The sequence below is a fragment of the Meleagris gallopavo genome, chromosome 1 (assembly GCF_000146605.3).
Source record: "Meleagris gallopavo isolate NT-WF06-2002-E0010 breed Aviagen turkey brand Nicholas breeding stock chromosome 1, Turkey_5.1, whole genome shotgun sequence".
Taxonomy (NCBI): domain Eukaryota; kingdom Metazoa; phylum Chordata; class Aves; order Galliformes; family Phasianidae; genus Meleagris; species Meleagris gallopavo.
This window is the reverse complement of record NC_015011.2, coordinates 109,681,605-109,702,166: the sequence shown is the minus strand read 5'-3', so window position 1 is coordinate 109,702,166 and position 20,562 is coordinate 109,681,605. Positions and strand designations below refer to the sequence as shown.

At 39.0% G+C, this 20,562-nt stretch overlaps 1 protein-coding gene across 1 annotated transcript in view; it reads right to left on the bottom strand.

The window, feature by feature from the left end:
* Window positions 1-2,085: 2,085 nt before the first annotated feature.
* The window catches only part of MED14 (mediator complex subunit 14), a 56,394-nt gene continuing 37,917 nt past the window's right edge, over window positions 2,086-20,562 (bottom strand). The window contains exons 12-33 of the mRNA XM_031556565.1: window positions 20,415-20,526; window positions 19,613-19,738; window positions 18,959-19,037; window positions 17,274-17,433; window positions 16,709-16,903; window positions 15,986-16,120; window positions 15,613-15,689; window positions 13,575-13,735; window positions 13,156-13,302; window positions 12,978-13,069; window positions 11,691-11,843; window positions 11,183-11,452; window positions 10,684-10,836; window positions 10,033-10,144; window positions 9,290-9,421; window positions 8,408-8,590; window positions 7,493-7,728; window positions 6,694-6,873; window positions 6,393-6,500; window positions 5,834-5,959; window positions 5,060-5,249; window positions 2,086-2,231 (exon numbers count right to left, since the gene is read on the bottom strand). Coding sequence (XP_031412425.1) covers window positions 2,158-2,231; window positions 5,060-5,249; window positions 5,834-5,959; window positions 6,393-6,500; window positions 6,694-6,873; window positions 7,493-7,728; window positions 8,408-8,590; window positions 9,290-9,421; window positions 10,033-10,144; window positions 10,684-10,836; window positions 11,183-11,452; window positions 11,691-11,843; window positions 12,978-13,069; window positions 13,156-13,302; window positions 13,575-13,735; window positions 15,613-15,689; window positions 15,986-16,120; window positions 16,709-16,903; window positions 17,274-17,433; window positions 18,959-19,037; window positions 19,613-19,738; window positions 20,415-20,526 — 3,201 coding nt within the window. The 3' untranslated portion in view covers window positions 2,086-2,157. The remainder of the gene's footprint in view (window positions 2,232-5,059; window positions 5,250-5,833; window positions 5,960-6,392; window positions 6,501-6,693; window positions 6,874-7,492; window positions 7,729-8,407; window positions 8,591-9,289; window positions 9,422-10,032; window positions 10,145-10,683; window positions 10,837-11,182; window positions 11,453-11,690; window positions 11,844-12,977; window positions 13,070-13,155; window positions 13,303-13,574; window positions 13,736-15,612; window positions 15,690-15,985; window positions 16,121-16,708; window positions 16,904-17,273; window positions 17,434-18,958; window positions 19,038-19,612; window positions 19,739-20,414; window positions 20,527-20,562) is intronic.

The following is a 20,562-nucleotide window of genomic DNA, read 5'->3' as shown; positions in this document are numbered from 1 at the left end:
GGAGTCACTGCAGATTTTTTTTTAGTGAAATAAATGCAGAAACAAATCTCCTGTGGCAATGAAAATCTCAGGTTGGGGAAATCGTTTCGTAACCACAAGTCATTGGTTCACGTTCTTTTCTCTTTTATCCTGACCTCACCCCACAATTCATTTTCAAGTGCCTCAAGTTCAGTGGAGCCTTCTTCCTCAGTAACACTCCTGTGCCAGTGTGGGCAAAGAAGAGCAGTATTTCCCTGTGTCAGAAAGCTGTTTTTTGGCATAGGAATGCTCAGACCTCCAATCCAGACTAGTAGGCAGCAGAATATCCACTCCTTTTTCTGACATCGTTCTACTGCCTCTCAATTTTATATCGTTAGTTTAGTTGAGACAGACAAAAATACAAAAACTCTCCAACTGAGTAACTGCAGCAGCTTAGTATTGCAGAAAAGCTGTGTAAGCAGAGGATAGATACAAGTTAGAATACTGAGTACCAACACTCAAAACCCATTTCAAGGCTGAAATCTGAAGCCAACACTAATGAAAAGATGATTTATAATGATATAATTTATAATATTTATAATATAAAGAGTTTTGACACAGACACATTCAAGACTAGAGAACAAAACCTTGTGATGGATGTGGGGGCAACAGGAGCCTCAAAGCCAACAAGGTAAACTAGAAGATATCTGCAAAAAGATTAGAATCATAGAATTGCTCAGGTTGGAAAAGACCTTAAAGATCATCAAGTCCAACCACAACCTAACCATACTACCCTAACAACCCTCCACTAACTCACTGCTAAAATTAGTTTAATGCACCCATCAGCTAAGCGGGGAGTGGACAGCTGTGCAAGTGCAGCAAGGCAGGGCTGCAGAATGCTACACTTTCAAGACAGGAAACCAAGCTGAACTCAGTAAAAACTGGAGAATATGAATCCATGTGGACAAATGATTAGATGACAGGCTAATTCTTAAAGACAGATTTTTTCTTTCATTATAAGAGCTCTCTATCATCGGCTGACAAACTTATCCAAATCCAATTCAAATGTTAAATGTGAGCTAGCTTCTGTGTTTTTCTTTTTTGTTTGTTTTGTTTTGTTTTTTTTTTGTCATCTTCAGCTTTTTTTGGATCATCCTCTCCAATTTCAGGGCATATGCTTCAAGCTTCTATCTTTCTTACCTGCTTTTACAATAAGATCACAGAACGGCAGGGTTGGAAGGGGCCTCGAGGATCATGAATCTCCAACTCCTCTGCCACATGCAGGGCCACCAATCTCCGTATCTAATCCAGACCAGGCTGCCCAGGGCCCCATCCAACCTGGCCTTGAGCACCTCCAAAGACCATCCACAACCTCTCTGGGCAGCCTGTGCCAGCACCTCACCACTCTTATTGTAAAGAACCTAAGATGAATCACTTCTACTTTTTTTGAGGTGCCTGAAAGTTCCACGACATGTGAAAAAGGTGTCTTCCTTAAGCTTACAATCAATCAAAACCATACAACTAAGATTTTTTTTTTTTTTAAGTTAGCAGCACACAGGGGAAAGAGGATAACAGATAGCCAAGTAAATGTGAGTAAGAGATCTGTCCAGTGACTACAGCAGCGAGGAATAATGTTTAAGATTATACAACATTCAGATTAAGATTTTTTTTTTTAATCCAGTTTATTAAATATTGCTTTTTGGGGACATGTTTACAACAAGCCCAAATAAATTGTTTAAGGATTCAAAGCAGTCATATTAAAATACAGCTTCAATATAAAGTTTGTCACAGTTTTACAGTATTCAAAAATGACAGACCTGCCTTAAAAAAAGACTATTACACCAAAACATAAGAAAAACAAAAAACAAACAAGTTTGGCATCTTCATACTCTGTATAGTATAAAACAGAATAGTAAATCTATTACCAGCAAGCTGATACTTCAATCTATTACCTAGTCTGAAGTGTCTCCCATCAAAACACACTATACAACAGCACTATACAAAAGTCGTGGTGATACTCATTTGATGAAAGTGCATCCCTGAAAGTTTGCCAGTTTATTATAGTTAGCTCTTAAAAAAAGTAAAATTAAACATCCTCTTTTAATTGAAGGCTTAATTTCAGAGAGATTTATTTTTTATTTTTTATTTTTTTTATTTTTTTGCTGTTTTGTCTCATTTTCAGCCTTCTTTTAAAAGTGTCTATGGACGCCCACCAGGGGGCAGCGTAAGATTAAGCATCAAATCCCGAACGGCTGCAAATATTGTGCATTCACCTGGAACAGGGAAAAGAGACATGTTAGCATCACACGCAACGGCAGAGCAACAGGCAGGGCTTAACTCTAACAGGCAGGTGAGGAAGCACGCTACTCGTGCCCCTTCTGAGCTGGGCCAACGCTCTGCCTGCTGGCGTGCTTCAAGCGTGGCCGCTACTGCCCTCGTAGCCCAGCACGAGGAGCATCCTGCTAAGAGAATACAATTAATAGCCGCTACTGTATCCTGTCACAAGTTTTTCCTGCATACTGGGAGAAAAAAAGAGTCTGAATTTTGCTGCTGAAGAAGCAGCAGCGCGAGCAAGGAGATAAGAGCAGAGCCTGTGAGGATGCATTAATCCTAACTGCCAAACTAGAGATTCCCAAGACTGTTTAGGGCAAGTCATTATCATAGCAAAGATACAAATCGGGGCTAAGTACCATCCACTGCATCACTATCAACCAGACTTTAGCAAACTTAGTGGTGAAGCATTTTAAGAAACACCACACAAGTGCCTGGAGCTCCTGTGTGGGGGTCATCTCCTGCAGCTGTAGGGACTTTCCTACCAGATGGAAGCCCGCTACAGAACGCAGGTTGGAGGCTCGCAGCTCAAGCTTAACTCTACTACTCCAGGACATTGATTCCATCTCAGTTCACGTATAACTACAGCCCAAAAATAAAATAGCTTTTCTCTTCCCCCGGGGAGGTATTGGCAGAGTGATGTCAGAAGGACAGTGCACTGGCAATGAGTCAGCGTTCTACTGTTAAACGCAGCATCACGTGCTTGCCCACAGATCTGAAAATAAAACTCTTCCAAAGGAACTTACTTTTCAGTTACTGCCATTTTATTAGGAGGAAAATTATGCTGAATACAAAATACTTTCTCACAAAGAGAGAAAGGTAAAAAAGATACAGCCAAAATGAGGCAACACTGATTACGGGTTACAATGACAGTGTCAATAATATCATATGTGCTGCTCAGTGGGAAGCCCTAAACCTTTCTGACTGAGAGTGAAAAATTCACTTAACCATGCAAACTGCAAATAGGGCAGCAGAAGACCTAACACAGGTAGGAAAATCCTGAGCACAGCGCAGTAGTGTCCCAAAACAGAAAGGATATGCATTTGGGATCTCTCACGTACTGCTGTTGTAAAAGTCTCCCAACTATCTGCTATCATCTGTTGGCTCTCCCATCTCATTCAATGTTAAAGAACAGAAGGCATCTTGTTCTCTTTTGTCAGATACAGTAATGTGAGTTTTGACAGTAAGAACATATGAAATTGCAATTTAAGTGTCCTCAGGAAAGACCTTACGTTGGGTGGGAGAGATCAATAGAGACTCATCCTTTCTTTCAGAAATTAGAGGAAAGCCTATCACAATTGTCCTCTGCTACAATCTTTTTTTTGCCTGGATAAGGTCCTGCTTGGGGCCACAAGCTCTATCTGTAGTTTTTCCTGTCTGTACTCTGCTGCATGCACTGCCAATTTACTTCGACTGGCGTGACAAACAAAAACTGTCTCTCCTCATCTACCTAACCGTTACCAGGAGACATCTCACCTGGGATACTCGAGAGCTGCTTTGACTCCCTAAGCTGTAGGATTCTGTGGAGGGTTTCCCTTAAACGCAATTGACTGCAATAATAAACAGCAAAACAAGCATCTGCTCCTCCCCGCTCTAGGGGAACTCAGTGGGGAAGCACCTTCCAAAAGGAACACCTGCTGTTTAGACAAAGTATCTTGAAATAAAAGAGCTATTTAACCAACTGTTCTATCCTATCCTATACAGAACTCTTACAGGCAAGCTTGAAGCTACTCTCCCTATTTACCTACACTATTACTACATGTCAAACAGGAAACGCTTGTTAATTTAAATTTCATCACAGTTCTCCAAAATGTATGTATATCCACACCAATTTAAGATAAACATTACTCATGTTCTAGCAATCAAAACAAACCATCAGGCATAGTTAAAATCACCACGTAATGAGATGAATAATTACACAGAGTAGAAGTAGAATTCAACCTCTGGATTCACAACTTCAAACTATTCAGTGGGTTATTGAAAAAAATGCTTTGTTCTTCAGTGTGCAACTACAGCAGAACTGAAAGTTTTTGTTCATGTAAGCCACTTGAGTATTAGCTTTTCAAACCATGCTTACAGACAACATACTGCCCAAAGAACCTGCTACTGCTCTTCAGTGCTGTCATATATTAAAAAAGATAAAAAGTGTAACAAGGGAAAGCAAAGTTGCTCCCAGTGCACTACCTACCTACGGGCCAATGAACACTCAGAGCAAGCTAGTTAGCTCAAACACTTCACAGTACGTTTGGTGGGCAGAACTGTACACACCTTTGCTAGTGGACACACTGACAAAGATGTATACAGTCACACCAATTACTTCTTAACCATTCACAGCACATGGACGAGTTATGATAACTATTTTAACATTCCCTTATATTCTACTGTTTAAGCTTAATAACTTGATAGTTAAGCATGAAAACTGACACTTGACCATAGAATATTTATCGTGATTCATTCTGGGCACATTTGTTAAGAACTCCTACTGTGCAGGAAGATTTGGGCCAACAAGAGGTGCATTCTATTACTTTGGAGTAATACTTTGACAGTGATATTCAGCCTGAATCACCAGTGTAACCTTCTGGCATAGAAGTCTGCTGCACTGCCAGTGCTTGCTAATAAGTTACATATTGCCTGTCATATCAGGAGTTTGTGATCACTAAAGAAGTATGACAGGAACCAAGAAGAATTCAGACTTAGATTTAGTTTTACACTGGAGATTTGTCACAGATGTCTGGGTGGAGAGAATATATCTACTGGACATGTACAGTACCTGGTCGTGGTGAATTCAGTTCAGCAAACCTCTTTAGAATATTGCTAACCATCATTGGAGCAGCAACAGAAGAATTCTGTTGCCTGGGAATGTCAGCCTGTTGAGTTGTACCCGAAGCCATATCATAAATAATTGGGACAATAATACTAACAGCTTCCTGTGAGACTGTTGTTTTCTGTGTTAGCTGGAGCTGTAGGGAAAAAAACAAAGCGTGTTAAATTAACGACATACATACTTCATCACAACTTCTTATTTTGTTAAACAATCTGGACCTACGGATAGTTTACACCTGAATGATAACTCCTCTGTTACAGAAGTGTCTGAAAACTGAGAGGGTGAAATGGTACACTCTCTCATTCTCAAAATCACCCTACACTGAGCATTGCTTCAGAGATGACACCTACATACTTGTTCTAATAATCTCATTTGTGCTCTCCTTTCCCAGAACCACTGCTATGTATCACTCTATCTAGGCAGTAAGTGTCTCAAAGAGCAAAACAATCAAAAATTAGCACACAAAGAAATCTGCAGCTCAGAGGAAACTGAGCTTTAGGATATATTGCCAGTGATTCTTCAAGAGCACAAAACATGAAAAGGTGTTGGGCTTTTACAGGAGCGAGGCATTACTGAAGAGATATATGTAAGTCTATGTTTCCAGACAGCAGAACGTTTTTAGCTACTGTGATCATCAGACACAGTCTATGATTCGTCCCTAACCCTAGTGGTGATTTCAAAGATATGCAGTCCTCAAAATTTTAAAACAGCCCTACTTACAAAAAACAACATTTTGGATTTCAGCACAACAGCAGGTGTTCCTGGAGGTGCAATTGGTGGTGCACTGGGAGGAATTGTTAAACAAAACTGCACGTTCCATTTCAGCTGACTTGCCTGATCAGGGAACTGTTTAGAAAGAGCATCACAGAGAAAAAACAGCAAAGTCTCACATTAGTGACATATATATCTACAAACAAGGAAAGAGTTAGAAAGTAGACTGCTCCTCTAACTAACAGATGTTTCCAAGTTCAGCACAAGTCAAAATAACTCTGAAAGAACTGAGAATATAGCAGACAACAAGAACACAGTGATAAAGATTCCAGCCAGGCTACGTATGTGTCTAGTGTGCAGTAACACACCTGCAGTTTCTTGAAATCATTATTTAAAGGGAGAAATTTGGGGAGTTTCCAGAAGAGCTAATAGTAAAACATAACTTTCTTTATTAACACTAAGTAACATATACAGAAAGTAATTTGTGTCTTCATAGATAAAGCTTTTTTTTTTTTTCTTCCCAAATACAGTAATCAAAGTTGATTGAACTAAATAGAGGCTAACTTACCAGCTCAAGTTTCATGATGTGAACACAGTCCCTGAGGATATGCGTTGGAGCCCCTAATAATTTTGTGAAGGCTATTAGGGTGTTTGCTTTAAAAGGTGGCCCTGCAACCTAAAGAAAGACACCCATTAGTGCTGCCTATTTAGATAATAGCTGTATCATTTAATATGGTAACCAGCATACACAGCTGTTAAATTTTTGTATTTCGCAGCCCTTATGTAACCCAATGAAACTCAGCAGAACCAATGCTGAGAGATTGAAAGCGATACACAAAAATGTAAACATTAGTGATCTGAGTACATACTCTTGTTTCAAAGAACTTCTCCAAAACTTGTAACTCCTCCGATTTCCACTGTCCTGTATTTTCAGGTGTTACTTTGAGTTGCAAGGTCTGGTTGGTTTTGGGATTGAGTGCAACCCTGCACTTCAGTGCCTCCGTCTTAAACATAATTACACCTGGTTCATTGGAGTTTATTAACTGTAGCTGTACAAAAAGAAGCATCACATTCAATGACTTGTTCATTAAATAGCATGAAAACACACGTTCACTCCCAAGACTGTAGAGGTCAACTTATGCTGTTTCCAGAAAGAAATGTGATTTTTATATACAGTTAAATCTGCCTCGAGAATGAACCCTCTGTAGGGTTTGGCTTTTTCTTCATCACTTAAAGAATGCCAATGAAGCAAAGAGACGACATTGTTTGTCTCCAACCCTAAAGCAACATTCATGACTGAGTCGTTGTCTATTGCTAACTACTTTCTTAGACATTCCCGCCAAGGAGAGACATCCACAGTAAACCTCTAGCTGTTCTAGTTAACTCACAGCTGATATACTAAACTCATGGAAACCAAAGCATCAGAAAATCGTAGTCCTGTTCTTGCTTGCACGGAAAGGAAACTGAACTAAATACTTTCTCTAAATTTTGATACTTGAGATGGGAACATTCAGAAGTATAGCAGAACAAGTCCAATAGCAAATATCTGAAGTGATATCTGAAGTGCTTCAGTTTGTGTCTAATTGGAGATGTGGAGTACAGAAGCACTAAGATGAACATCTCCAAACTGATACTTGCAAATCAATATTAAAACATCCTAAACCATACCGTTTCCTGTTGTATGATCCTCTGAAGATGTCTCCTCATAATAACTGATCCAAGGAATCGCTCAAGAGGGGAGCAAAGATAGCTGCCAGCTAGTCCTGGCACGAGCCCAGGGGTAGGAGAGGGCAACAGCAGAACATTCAAGGCACTGTGGGTGAGGATTGTAGGTATGGATGCAGCCCAAGAACGCTGAGGTAGTTTACGAGGTGGAGGCATGCTTGTTGGCATTGCTTGGGAACCTGTTAGTAAGAAAAAAGTAGTTGCAGTTGCAGTAGTTGCAGAACTTAAGTCGAAACTTAAGATGTGTGTTCACTTTATTTGCTATCACTACTCAAACAATGACCAGCCTGGGCCAAAGCTTAATCTTTCTTATTTGAGCATCTAGCTGCCTAATAACAGGCAACAGAACAAAGTCAAAGCATTAGAGTTTCAACCCTTGATTGGTGCAAAGTCTCAGTAACATTCACTCACGTTCCCTTTTTCTCTTTCTTCAGAGTGCTAGCAGGTATCACCTTTGTACAACAATCTGAATGAGATCTAAAGACCGTTAGATCAAACTTGCAAGAGCAGCATTGCAGCTCCATAATATGAGAAGTTATTATTCTGGTAGGCAAATATGCCTATCACTGTTTTCATTCCAAAGATTTTTCTCTCAGTCACGCAGCTCAATAGTTTAAGACTAACTTTTGTTAGTCAAGAGGCATCAATCCTGTTGACGTTAATGCTGTACGATTCAACTCATTTTCTAGTTTGCTATAGAATACTTGAAACAGTCCAGAATAAAGGCTTCATCTCTTTATCTATTTTACTACACAAAGAAAGAAAACACTGTTGAGACACAAATCTACCAAAAATGTCCAGAACTAGAAATGCTAAACATGAATGTTTCACAATTATAATGCTAATTATGCAACCTACTTGTTCCAGCTCGTGGGGAATGAGAGGCATCTGGGATAGGTGAATGAAGGGAAGGATTGGCTGGTGACATTCCAGGCATCCGTGCTGCTGGTGATGGACCAGAAACCTGGGGAGATCCTGGCCAGTTCCCTGCACGCTGACTGGGTGACATCATGGTGTATGGTGAGCTTGGATCTATGGTACCTGCAGATATTACAAGACCATCACCTTAAAAACAATTCAAGTTTTACTAATCTAAAAAATACTTGCAAAATCTACACAATTTTAAGATGTCTTCAATCTTTCAGAATTTATTTTACATCTGTACTATATGGGCAGATGAAAAAAAAAAACAAGATAGAAATTTAAGGGTTTCTGCTTGTGATTTTCAAAATAAATAAAATTGAACATTAAGGCAAATCAATGTGTTTAACACAACTGGGATGAAACTAAAGAGAGCTCTTGCATATAGATGTTTCTATTGCTCCTCAGCAAATGAAAGCCTCAGCTGGGGATGAAGCCTCCAGCTGAAGATGTTCTTAATCTAAGCTCTATCTTGGAATTATCTCTGCAAAAGTACCTTTGGTGTGATAGTCTATTACAAAGGCTGATCAGAGCAAGCTTCTTAAATTGTCTACTGTATATCTATTTCACTTAGTTCATCTCCACAGTTTTATCGGGGTGCTAAAATAACCACCTGAACCTTCACTGATTGTAATCTGTGCCATGCAGCGACTTTTGACTGCTGTTAACAGTTACACACACATGTATAAAAACAGCTACGTAAGTCAATTACAAAATTCTTTTTTTCCCTCCATTTAAGTATGCTCAGGAAGAGATTATTTTGAGCAGCAAATGTGTTCTCACTGTCCCTGCATACAGACAGGCCAGTAAGGAACTCACCGTGTGGGCTGGCAAAGTTTGCTGTTTGACCCATTGTAATTCCCAGGGAAGAAGGTGAAGGAGTTGGACCAAAGGATGCTGGTGATGGTGCTCTTAAAGCTCCACTAGGTGAGCTCGCAGCATGCAAGTTTCCTAATCAAAAATATCACATCATGACATACACATTTCCCAATTTTTTTCTACCAATTGCTACAGCTCCCTCATTTTAGAGCAAACAAAATTCACGAGGATTTTTTTTTCTTGCACTAAAAGGCTGTATTTTGTATGTGCATGAAGATTATATTTTCCAGAGGAATTCAGCACACACACGAAGCTTTACAAGATACCTGACTTGAAGAATGGCATTTTACCCTCCCTTAAATTTAAATAGTTTCAACTGTTGCACTGTAACAGTTAGAAACAGAAAGCTAAGCTTTGGTGATTAAAAGCTTTTCTAAAGGAGGAGGTGTTAAAAATGATCAGGTTTTGACTGAGCAAGCTATAAACCTTAAGAATAAAACAGTCTCAAAGATTATATAGCTCAAGATGACACACTTCTGCCTTTTTTTTTTTATGCTTTGAAATACACCCTTCAAAACATGCATAGCAGGACTTTGCTTTGTTGTTCTTCCAAATTATAAAGTATATTAACTTGACTAACTTGGAGCTAAACACAGCTTGAATATCAGAAAGCAGGATGCACGCACAAAAAGCAGCATGTGTATTTTCAGCATGATTAGCTCACAAATTCTCAGCCATCTCACCTGGTGACTGTGTGTGCATCATAGATGGAGAAGGTGTCACTGTGTTGTGATAGGAGGTGGGTGGCGAAGTAAGAGGATATGCTCCCGATGCTCCTGCCTGCTTTGCAAACGGCTGAAAGTGTTAACACAAGCCAACAAAAGTCTTTTATCATTTTGAACAAAAACTGACTGCAAGAGAATACTAGTGAGAGTTTGATCCTCATCTATGATTTACTCAATTCACTATACCACCTTGTTCACAACACACTATTTTTTTTTAAATCATTTTATAGTTTTTCAGGACAAAAATGTCTCTGCATCTCATCCTTCCTTATCCACCGCTCTGTACAGAGAAGCCTCCTGACTCTTTCTCCCTCCCTTCTCTGCCCCACATCTTTCATCTTCAACAGCTATTTTCCCACCCTCCGTCAAAGCTTTGCTTCTGAAGTGGCAAGTCTCATATGACACTCCAAAGCTGCCGGTCATCTGCTAGGGGCTGTTTACACTGGAATAAAAAATGACAAATTAATGTTTTGCCCCAAGGGAAATTCCATCACGTAACTTTTATAGTCTCCCATTCAATTCTTCACTGCCAACTATTTCAGAAAGTAATCTTAAAAACCTGCATTTGTGGAAGACAATAAACGTTTTTAACTTTTGACTGTAGGCTACCTGCTGTGGTTGCTGTGGCGGTTGCTGAGGCTGAAGCTGAGATATCAAAGAATCCATCATGTCACCTCCGATCGGAGAAGGCGGGTTATCGTCTTCATTTACAGATCGTCTTCGTGCATCCTGGTTGCTGTCAACAAACATGTTCAGGAATGTCTGTGGATAAAACAGACATTTTGTTAGTAAACAGACGTTTTGTTAGTAAACAGTTTTTTGCCATTTGCATTGTATTACATGAATGACCACAGCGTTTGTTGAGGTCATTAGCAGCAGCAGAACTAACCACTAGCAAGCATTCATTACACATAGTATATAAAGTTTACAAAATATATGAATTCATAAACAGAATTTTTCAGTGGATCTTTAAGTTCAATTCACAGCCATCCTCCTTTCTTTCAAAAAGGGGTCTTCCATCATCACCAAACAATAAGCCTTGCTCATTAATATGAAATCTCTCTAGTTACTTGAAACACCAACTTAAAAACAACTTGGAAGCAGTCACCTTTAATCCAGGTGCAGGGTAAAAACCTTCAACTATTTTGCTGTTGTCAAAAAGACTGTACGCTCCATCACGTATCGCTACAACGCCACGGCTCCGGCAGTAGATGTCAATGCAGTACATGTTCCTAAAAGCCAGCCTGATATGCGTGGGCGACTGTGGCAAAATCGAGAAACACTGATAGGCAGTGTTAGTGCGTTGAGTCAGACCCAGCATGGGCACAGTTGGAAGTTTGTTGATGGCATTTAATGGAGCCTGAGTGTCAAACAAAACCTGAAAAAGAACAGATACTGAGAGACCAGACAGCTTACTGTTAAGTAGAAGTCTGCAAAAATCTGGGCTGGGTGGGGGCACAGATAATAGGGCTAGGAAAGGCACTCTTTCCCAAGTCACCTTCTGCCAAGGAGATTCATAATCAATACACACATGTAATTTTGAAGATAAGAGTTTAATCAGCAATCACCTCTTAGTCACCTTGGACTTTTCTTGAGGGAAGTGTTTACAACATTACCTGTAACAGCAGCACCACGTTTGGTGTTTTATTAAACATCTCCTGGAGCTGGTGCAGAATCGTGTTGTGACAGTTACTGCAACCTGAGTTTGGGCCAACAGTTCCCAGTGAAATGTGGAACTTTTGGAGTATGGAGTTCCACTGAATGCTGATCTGCAACATTAAGAACAAAATGGCCATGGAAATTAGAACCAAGAGATTATTACAAGAAAGCTGGTCTGATCTCATTTTTATCCTTTTTCACAAAACCTCAGATTCCTAACTCACCGTTGAGGTTCTGAAAAGACTTCTACTAGCTTTTGTATAACTTACTTAGTTAGCTGGATTGTTGACAACCATCAAATCAGACAGTTACTTCAGCAAGTCAATCAACTTGAACAAATGCCTTTTCTGACAGAGTTGAGACCGAAGAAATTAAACATGAGAGATTCGCACCACAAAGAACTGATCAAGAGTTGCTGGAGGTGGACCGATTATCTCCACCATGTCCCAGAAAAAGAACTGGACAAGCTAATATGTAAGGAAGTGACACATAAAATCCACAATGCTACTCCCATTGCTTACCAAGACTAACAGTCACAATAAAATGCACACAGAAATACTCGTAAAAAATGTGAACACAAAGACTTTCTAGGATGCAAATTTTGAGTGCATCAACTACTTTGCATCAGTGCACACTCAAATATATTATTAATCTGTAATAAACGTGGTTACTTCCTTCCTTGCCCTGCATTCAGTGCAAGGGAGTGAGCAAGCACACAGACAGTAGACAAAGTCATTAATATGCTGTAAATTCAAATACGACAGAGTAAGCTAGACTTCTGAACAAGAGAACAGCACTGCTACAAAATAATTAGGGATTGTCCCATTTAAAAGCACAGTACTACATATAAAACTGAGTCATTTCTCTAAAGCAACATTAAGCTTAAAAGATCCATACATCCCAGTATAACAGCAGTAGCAACACAGCAAAAGTTTGAACAAAGCTGCTACGCCAGCCTTCACCAACCATAAGCAGTGCTGACAGATCAATGATGCCAGGAGAAGGATTAACTCTCCTTCCTACAATTTGAAGTACACTGCACAAATTCTCAAAAAATCTAAACAAGGAGGAATCTAGCAAATTACTAATCCAGTGCCCTTTATTTCTGTCTTTTTTACATCGAATAATATTAATTCCACAATAATATAATACCAGGATATATTTTGTTGCACAATTCTAAGAACTCCAGGTCTACCCAATGTGTTTTCAAATATACATTTTAAGTGGACTTAGGAATTACTTACTGAGCTCCCCTTGGTAGTTCCATAACAAAGGATAAGTTTTCGGTAATTGTAGATACGAACTTCTGAAAAAATGTTTAAGTGGTTGGGTATGTCTTTGAAGAGAGCAGAGAAAAGAGCATGAGAAAACCATAGTAATCTGTAAATATGATTTTTAAAGAAAAGGAGACTATTTCAGTACCTGGTAAGGACCGTGCAAACTCCAGGACACATTCATACAGCCGAGCAATGCTGTTCCAGTCATTGAGGAACATCTCAACAACTTTGCGACCTCCAACTGGTTCAGATAACTGGTTTTCATATGTTAGGTAAACATGACGGGTTGGTCCTACAGTGTTAGAACAGTAAATAATAATTAAACAAGCGGTTCCTAAACTAGGATTTACAGACTATGATTAATCTGTGGAAAGAGTCCAAGAAGCATACTTAAATAATAAAGAAGCATCAACTCAACAGTCAAGAGCATTTGATAAAGGTGCACTGTGGCTCATTAGAAATGTTAAGAGTAGATAGCTGTCCCTTAACGCAAAAAGATTGGAATGATACTGGAGCGGACAACATAATAAGACAAAGACACAAGGTTTACCTGACCTCTCTTACCTTGCTCCCTGGATGAAGTGCTATTGAGTGGACAATTTGCAAACACCAGCTCAGCGACCCACGTGCGATTATTTCTACCTTGTAATCGGAAAGTGCAATCAAGAAGAGATCGGTCCAGAGCCTTCTGTGTTTCCTCGTTTACACCTTTACAGGGAGGAATTCTATTTGTGAAGAAAAGAGGACCTCAGTTGCACACAGTGTAGTCCCCAAACTGAAAAATAACACCTTTTAACATTTCCTGAAGGACTTATACGTCTGGACATGAAAAAAAATGAATAATCAACAGTAAGACAGACAGCTGGACCACACAGTTGGAGATCTTGCTCCTCTTCAAGGACTCTAAGTGTGTTATAAAAGCACAGTGAGTTAAGACCAATTTTTATATGGATTCAACACTTGCAAATTACAGACTTTTAATGGAACCGCTGAACTGCCCTGATCTCCAGATAAAAGTAGGAGCACACTAACATAAAGCTTTTATACAGAGAAACGAGCTAAAAAAGATGAAAATAAAGTTCTGTGGCAACCAGAATTTGTGTATCAGGTTCTCCTTCTGAACGAGTTCACTTTAAATGTAATGAATAACCTAGCAATTATCTTAATACCCACTAATTTACTCCTATACCAATGCGAGAATTGAATTTAGAGTACAGAGTAAATAAAGCTAAAGCAAAAATATGCCTAACTTCTCTACAAATTGAGTTTATTTCAGAAATGTCATATACCACCCCTAAATCCAGCTTACTTCTCTGCAGTTAAAAAGGTAGAGCCTGATGCATTTAAAGGCATTGTTGTATAAAGGCATCAGTATCTCAGCAGAGTAGAAAAAGTTAAGTTTATTTTACACTTTAGAAGACTGTGGGTTTGGTGGCATTTGTTGTTGTTTCTTTGTTGTAAAATTGATATAATTTATTTTACTTCATAACACAACCTGAAGTTGAACTAGTGAGGCTTGAAGTAAGCCCCAAGGAATATCAAAAACTGGCTGGACTGATTAGTAGAAAGCACTGTGGCCAAAAGCTCCAGGTCAAATTGGTGGCTGCATGTGGTTGGCACTCCTTGGGGTTAATACAGAGGCCAATAATATTTAACTTCAACAATCTACATGATGCCAAGGAATACACAGGTGATGTCAAACAGAAGGGAGCAGCAGTCAGCACGTTGGATAACAGGGCTGCCATTTAGACAGACCTCAGCTGGCTGAAGGCACGAGTTAACAGAAACCTCATGAAGTTCAGCAAAAAGAAACGCAGTCCTGCACTGGGCAGAAGATAACCTTGTGAAGCAGCACAGGGTGAGAGCTCACTGGCTGCATAGTAGCTCTGCAGAAATAGAACCCGGGGGCCTGAGCGAGAAGCTGGACAGGAGTCAGCAGCATGTTGTTGCAGCAGTGCCAGACCACTGCATCCTGGACTGTATTAGCATCAGCAGAGACAGTCAAACCAAATGACTACTCCCCTCTGGTCAGCGTTTGAGATCTCTGTGCCATAAATCCTTGGTGACTGGAAAATTCAGCTTTGAGCAGATGGCTAGACCAGATAACCTCCAGAGGTCCATGTCACTCTTTACTGTAAGGGCCTCAGATGTTTCCTTTGCAAGTTCTTAACCATGCAATTGCCTTTCCTGGGTTCCCTTGCATTTTCCTCTACAGTATCACATACTGGTCATTGGTAAACAACATATGGAGTAAGCAGGTCTCTGACCCAATCTAAAATTGCAATTACAAGTTCATCAGTCACCACAATGCTGTATATTCCTTAGCAGTGCCTGGATGTTAGAATTGAGGACTGTCAGAGACTGTTTTCAGAGCACCCCAGTTTAGGCTAATGAGAAAAACAAACAATAGCTGGCTTTGAGCGTACTCTCACTTTCCTCTTTGTACAGCACTGCTTCAAACAGGAATGCAAAACACACAACAGTGAAACAAATCAAGTTCTTCCAAACCCCAGCCCCCACAACATTTTTAGTGTTACTCTCTGAACAATCCTTTTTCTCTCAAGCATATGTACAGTAATCAAACAGGAGTATATTTCCTTACTTTAATAAACGTATGGCATGGCTGAAGCCATCTCCTTCTACTTGTACTCCTTGGTGAGGAATGTCCATATTGGATAACTACAAATGAACAAGAAAAAGGTTATCTCATGCAAAAAAAGTCAAGCAAAGTAAGTGCAGCTTTCTCATTTTTCCTTTTCCCTCAGCTTCTGAAGTCTTCTGCAGTTAGTGCTTCGTATTAGAGAACCAGCTACAAGACTAGAGCAACCCAGTGTAAGACGTCAGCTACCCAGACTCAGCTAGAAAGGGGACTACAAAGTGAACATGTCTAGATGTAACTGTTCAGAGAACACGTGGACAAGAGAGTCAGGAGCAGCAGAAGAGAAGAAGCAAACAAAATATTTCTTAATACATACCTCCAAACGAAGCCCTATAAATGGCATATTTGTATCACACATGGCTACAATATGAGCTAGGACTTTATTGAAGGCACACATTTCTCCCGTCCGTTTTGGTTTCTTAGGTTCTATGGAACATGGATCACCAGACAACTAGAGTTAAAATAAAGACAAATAAATATTCTTGCACATTTTGGAGTAAACATTTTGTGCAGACATCAGAGAACAACCTAATTCATCCGAATTTTAAATGAAACACACACTGAGAAAAATTCCTAAAGGGTCAACTTCAGAACTACAGCAATCAATTTGAAGTAATTTTATAATCACCTCCTTCCTCAAAACAGTATGTACACACCAGTAAGCCAGGTCAACCTGGCCCCAAGAAGCAACTCCTATCAGTCCCCACGAGACTTTCAGAGACTACACTTCTATGGCACAAAGCATATCATGTTGATACCAGTGCTTTGCTAATAAAAGCTATGCTAACTACCTCTGTACAGTGCTCTCCCTTGGCTTTCTTTTAGACCAACTAAAAAGGCTCGGCATGAATTCAAAGACAATAACTGTTGGAAAAGTTTCCCAATACCTCCCTGGGAAGCAGCCCAGAGTACTAAGCCTCAGCGTAAGCCTCAGCCACACAAACTTTGAAACAGCTGCACTAAAGCTGGTAATGATGCTAAGAACATGTGTTTGGCTTCCATGCTTTAGAACGAGGCTGAAGGCTTTTGAAACACATACCTTGCGCTTGACACCACTTTTCATTTGCTTCCCACTTTTTGTGTCTAGTACCAACTCTTCAATGTTTGGCTTGAACTGCTGTAACAGAAGTGCAGTAGCAGGGTTGTCATCTCCTTCAGCATAGCTCACTGACAGAAAGTAGTATTTGTACTCTAGTTCTGTGGGGTTGCCAGGAACATCAAACATCTCTACAACCTGCATTTAAACAAAATAACAAAATCAACAAGATCCTTAATTGAGGTTATGCCTACATCAGTTTCTATTCTTCCCCCAATTCCTGCAGGAAAACACAGCCCTCTTTTTTAAGACACTGATACTGTGGCTATGAAAGGGATCCAAGAAGAGAAAGATGAGAATTTCAGGAATATAAAGAGAACATGAGGACTGCTGAGTAGCAAATGTTTATGTCCCCCTCCTCTTTATGAGCCTGACTGCCTAACAAACCCACAGAATGAGAGAAGGTAGAGAAGCAAGGATTACAGCAATTAACTTTCTTCCTAATCTTAGAGTTAACATTACAAATTGCCTGAGGAGAGAAGATAAGAAGTATTTTTCAGATACTTACAATGTAGTACTGTGGAAGACGAGTGAGTTTGATAAACAATTTGTGTTTGGAAAGGTTTCCCACTGGATGGCTAGCATGATTAGCTAGCTGAAGTGTTTCACTGCTCACTGTAGGCAGATGCTTTATTGACTGTTTGCAACGTTGCTGTCCAAGCCAGAACCTTGCATTGAAATAAAGGCATTAGTACTTTGAGACTGTTTTAAATTATGTTAGTGTCAAATTAGGAGCCAGCCATAATCTAAAACATCTAATACTGCTGTGCAAGCTACACACAGTTAAACAGATTTTCTTCCTGCTGAGTTTGTATTTCCTTATTGCTATATTTACATACTGCTTTCAGCTTGAGTAACAGATAGCTGCTAGTTTATGAAGAAAAGCATTGAAATTATTTATTGAATGAATATAAATATATATTTATATTACAATATAAAATTACAATATAAAAAGAATAAACAAGATATAAAACAAGCACATTGTATGATTTAGAATCTCACATTATTTTGGGTATAGAAAAAGAATCTTTGCTCCTGCATGCTGATGAACAAGACAGTAAGAAAGTCACCTAAGATGGATTAATATCACTCTTGATTACATTATAAACAACCTAATTCCCTTGAATAAGTTTGGAAGTAAAGAACCACAGCAAGACAAACAAATTGATTCTGATGCATGGAATTAAACTTGATTCTACTCAGATTGAGTACACCAGAAAGCCAACCTAGGCTTGAAGGAGGGAAGCAATGCATGGCGTGGTTTCTCAGTCAAACTTCCACTGAGAGCAGCTGTGAAAAGCGTGGCTGTTCAATGTCTGTCCAACAGGATGCACCATCTTTATTCTCACAGAAACATCTGAGATTAATTGTCCAAAAAGACACTTTATAGGACTGTCTAGCTTACTCAGAAACAACAGCACTACCCAAGCCATTATCTTGAGCACATTACTTATGACAAAGGGAGGTTGATTAGTTTCTCCAGGGTGCCAGTGCTTCATGAGTCATCATGCCTCTTTTAGAAACAAAACCCCTCAAATAGAGGCTTCACTCTGCAATTAGCTCAGAGTACTGGGAATTTCCAAAAAGAAAGAGCAGGTGGAATTTGGTTTTTCTGCAGTTGTAAGCTGTACTTGTATTATTTGCTACAACCTCTTATGGGGGAGCAAAACGTATCTTGTGCCTAAATCTCGGGGCTCTAAAGAGGGAAGATATGAAGTTCAGTACAACCAGAGCAGAAATATTAGAAGATAAACGTATTATTTAAATCATTCTAGGTCACTTCTTGGCTTTCCCTTTGTATTGTGAAAAGGGAAATTGCTCTTCCTGAGAAACAAGAAGAATTCAGCCATAGAAACAGAATGGAATAAAGGAGATGGAAAATGAGTATGGACACAAAATGAGATCCTCAGGAAGCAAGTGGTCTGCTCCTGATGAAGTGAGAAGACTTCATGCAGAGTGTGCATGCAGCAGCACCTCAGGCTACGTGCAAGAAGGCAAACTAAAGGAGGACTGTGCAAACATCACCCAGCAAAAATTTTCTCCACTCATTTAAAGGAGGCAACAAATACTCAAAGTTGCTTAGGACATAGAAAAAGTACATTCCCTACACAAAGCTAAGCAAGTACGAACATCCAAAATGCAAACATGGTAACTCATTCTATAGTAACTAAATGAATTATTCAAGTCTCTCACTTAAGCTGCTGGAGCCAAGGAATGATCCGCTTCATATCATCATTAACACACTTCTCTATGTCATCCAGTGTCACTTGATCTGTAAGGATATCAAGTGAATAAATACTCTTAACAACTGCTCTTAAAACAGCAAGCTTTTACCTTCTAATGAAAGTGTTTTGTTTAATTTAACAATTACATTTAAGATACAAAACAAACGACCCATAACACTTGTGGAACCAAAGCAGTATGTTCTTAGGCAAAAAAGCCAAAAGAATTAACTTTACCTAAAAACAACAACAAAACAAACACAGAAAGAGAGAAATCTGAAACATTAAGTTAAACTTGAAAAATATCTCAAAAATATTTAAGGTCAATCATGTCCATCATTACCAGCTCTGCCCAGCTGGTAATTGCAAATGAAATGCAAATGATGTCTAACAATATATAGTAATTTCTTCCCATAAGATATGCTAAACTGTGTATCATAAACACAAAGATCCACTTATCCATTCATATTCAATTAAAATATCTAGATCACTCAACATACAGCTTCATTAGCTTAACCCTCACTTCTGGAATTTCAAAGATTTGACAGAACTGTTCACACAAAATAACCTCATAATATACGCTGTATTTGATATCTTGCAACCCTACTTTGTTTTATCTACTTACCAACACCATAGAGCATCAATTGAAACATTCCAGAATGGAGATCAACAAAAACATGCAGACACTCTGATCGACCACATGGTTCCAAAATTGGAATTACAAGAGTTGGAAGAGCTGTCTCAATGAATGCTACAATTAAAAAAAAAAAAGAGTTAATAATTAGCCACAGAATTCAAGTTCTCATGTTAAAGTTCAGCCCATTACAATCTCCAAACATGTTTGTTTTTAATAGGAAATTTTTTTTACTTGCAGTAGTTCTGAGTTCAGTATAAGCATTTGCACATTCTTACACTCAAGATGAAGAGGAAACTGAATACAGTAATTTCTTGATGAAAACTGTTAATAATAAGCCAAGCAGAAAAGGCAGACTAAATAAAAAAAAAAAACAACAAAACATGAATACCTTTTAACTCACTGCTTCAAGACTGTAAGCTCAATTTGAATCTCAAAGTTTCAATGGCAGCTGAAGCCTCACCCAAAATCAGTTTAATACAGTGGAAGATTTGCTTTCAACTCCAAACTAGTTTTACAGTAGACAACTTTTAACCCTTCTACAGCAGATATAATACTCTAGCAGCTTCAGCTATTACATTACATTTACAGATGGGTATCACTGAGTATTTTAATTAGCAATGCAGAATAATTTAAAGCTGGATCTTTTTAATACTGAACATACTATCCTACGTTTTTATTCATATTTTTTTTGTTCAAATTAATGAGAACAAGAAACAACAAGAAAAACAGAAAACATTCCTAGGGATAAAAGGAGAAAGATTTCAAACACATTTTGGTAGAAAACACGTACAATTGTCATTAACATTGTAACTCTTCAGAATGGCTTTTAGCTCCTGGAGTTTTTGATGAGATCTCGCATGGACACTGTCTATTAGGAGTTTTTCTATTGATAGATGGTCAATCTGGAAAAAAGTTCCAAGCAAGTTCAAATTTGACAT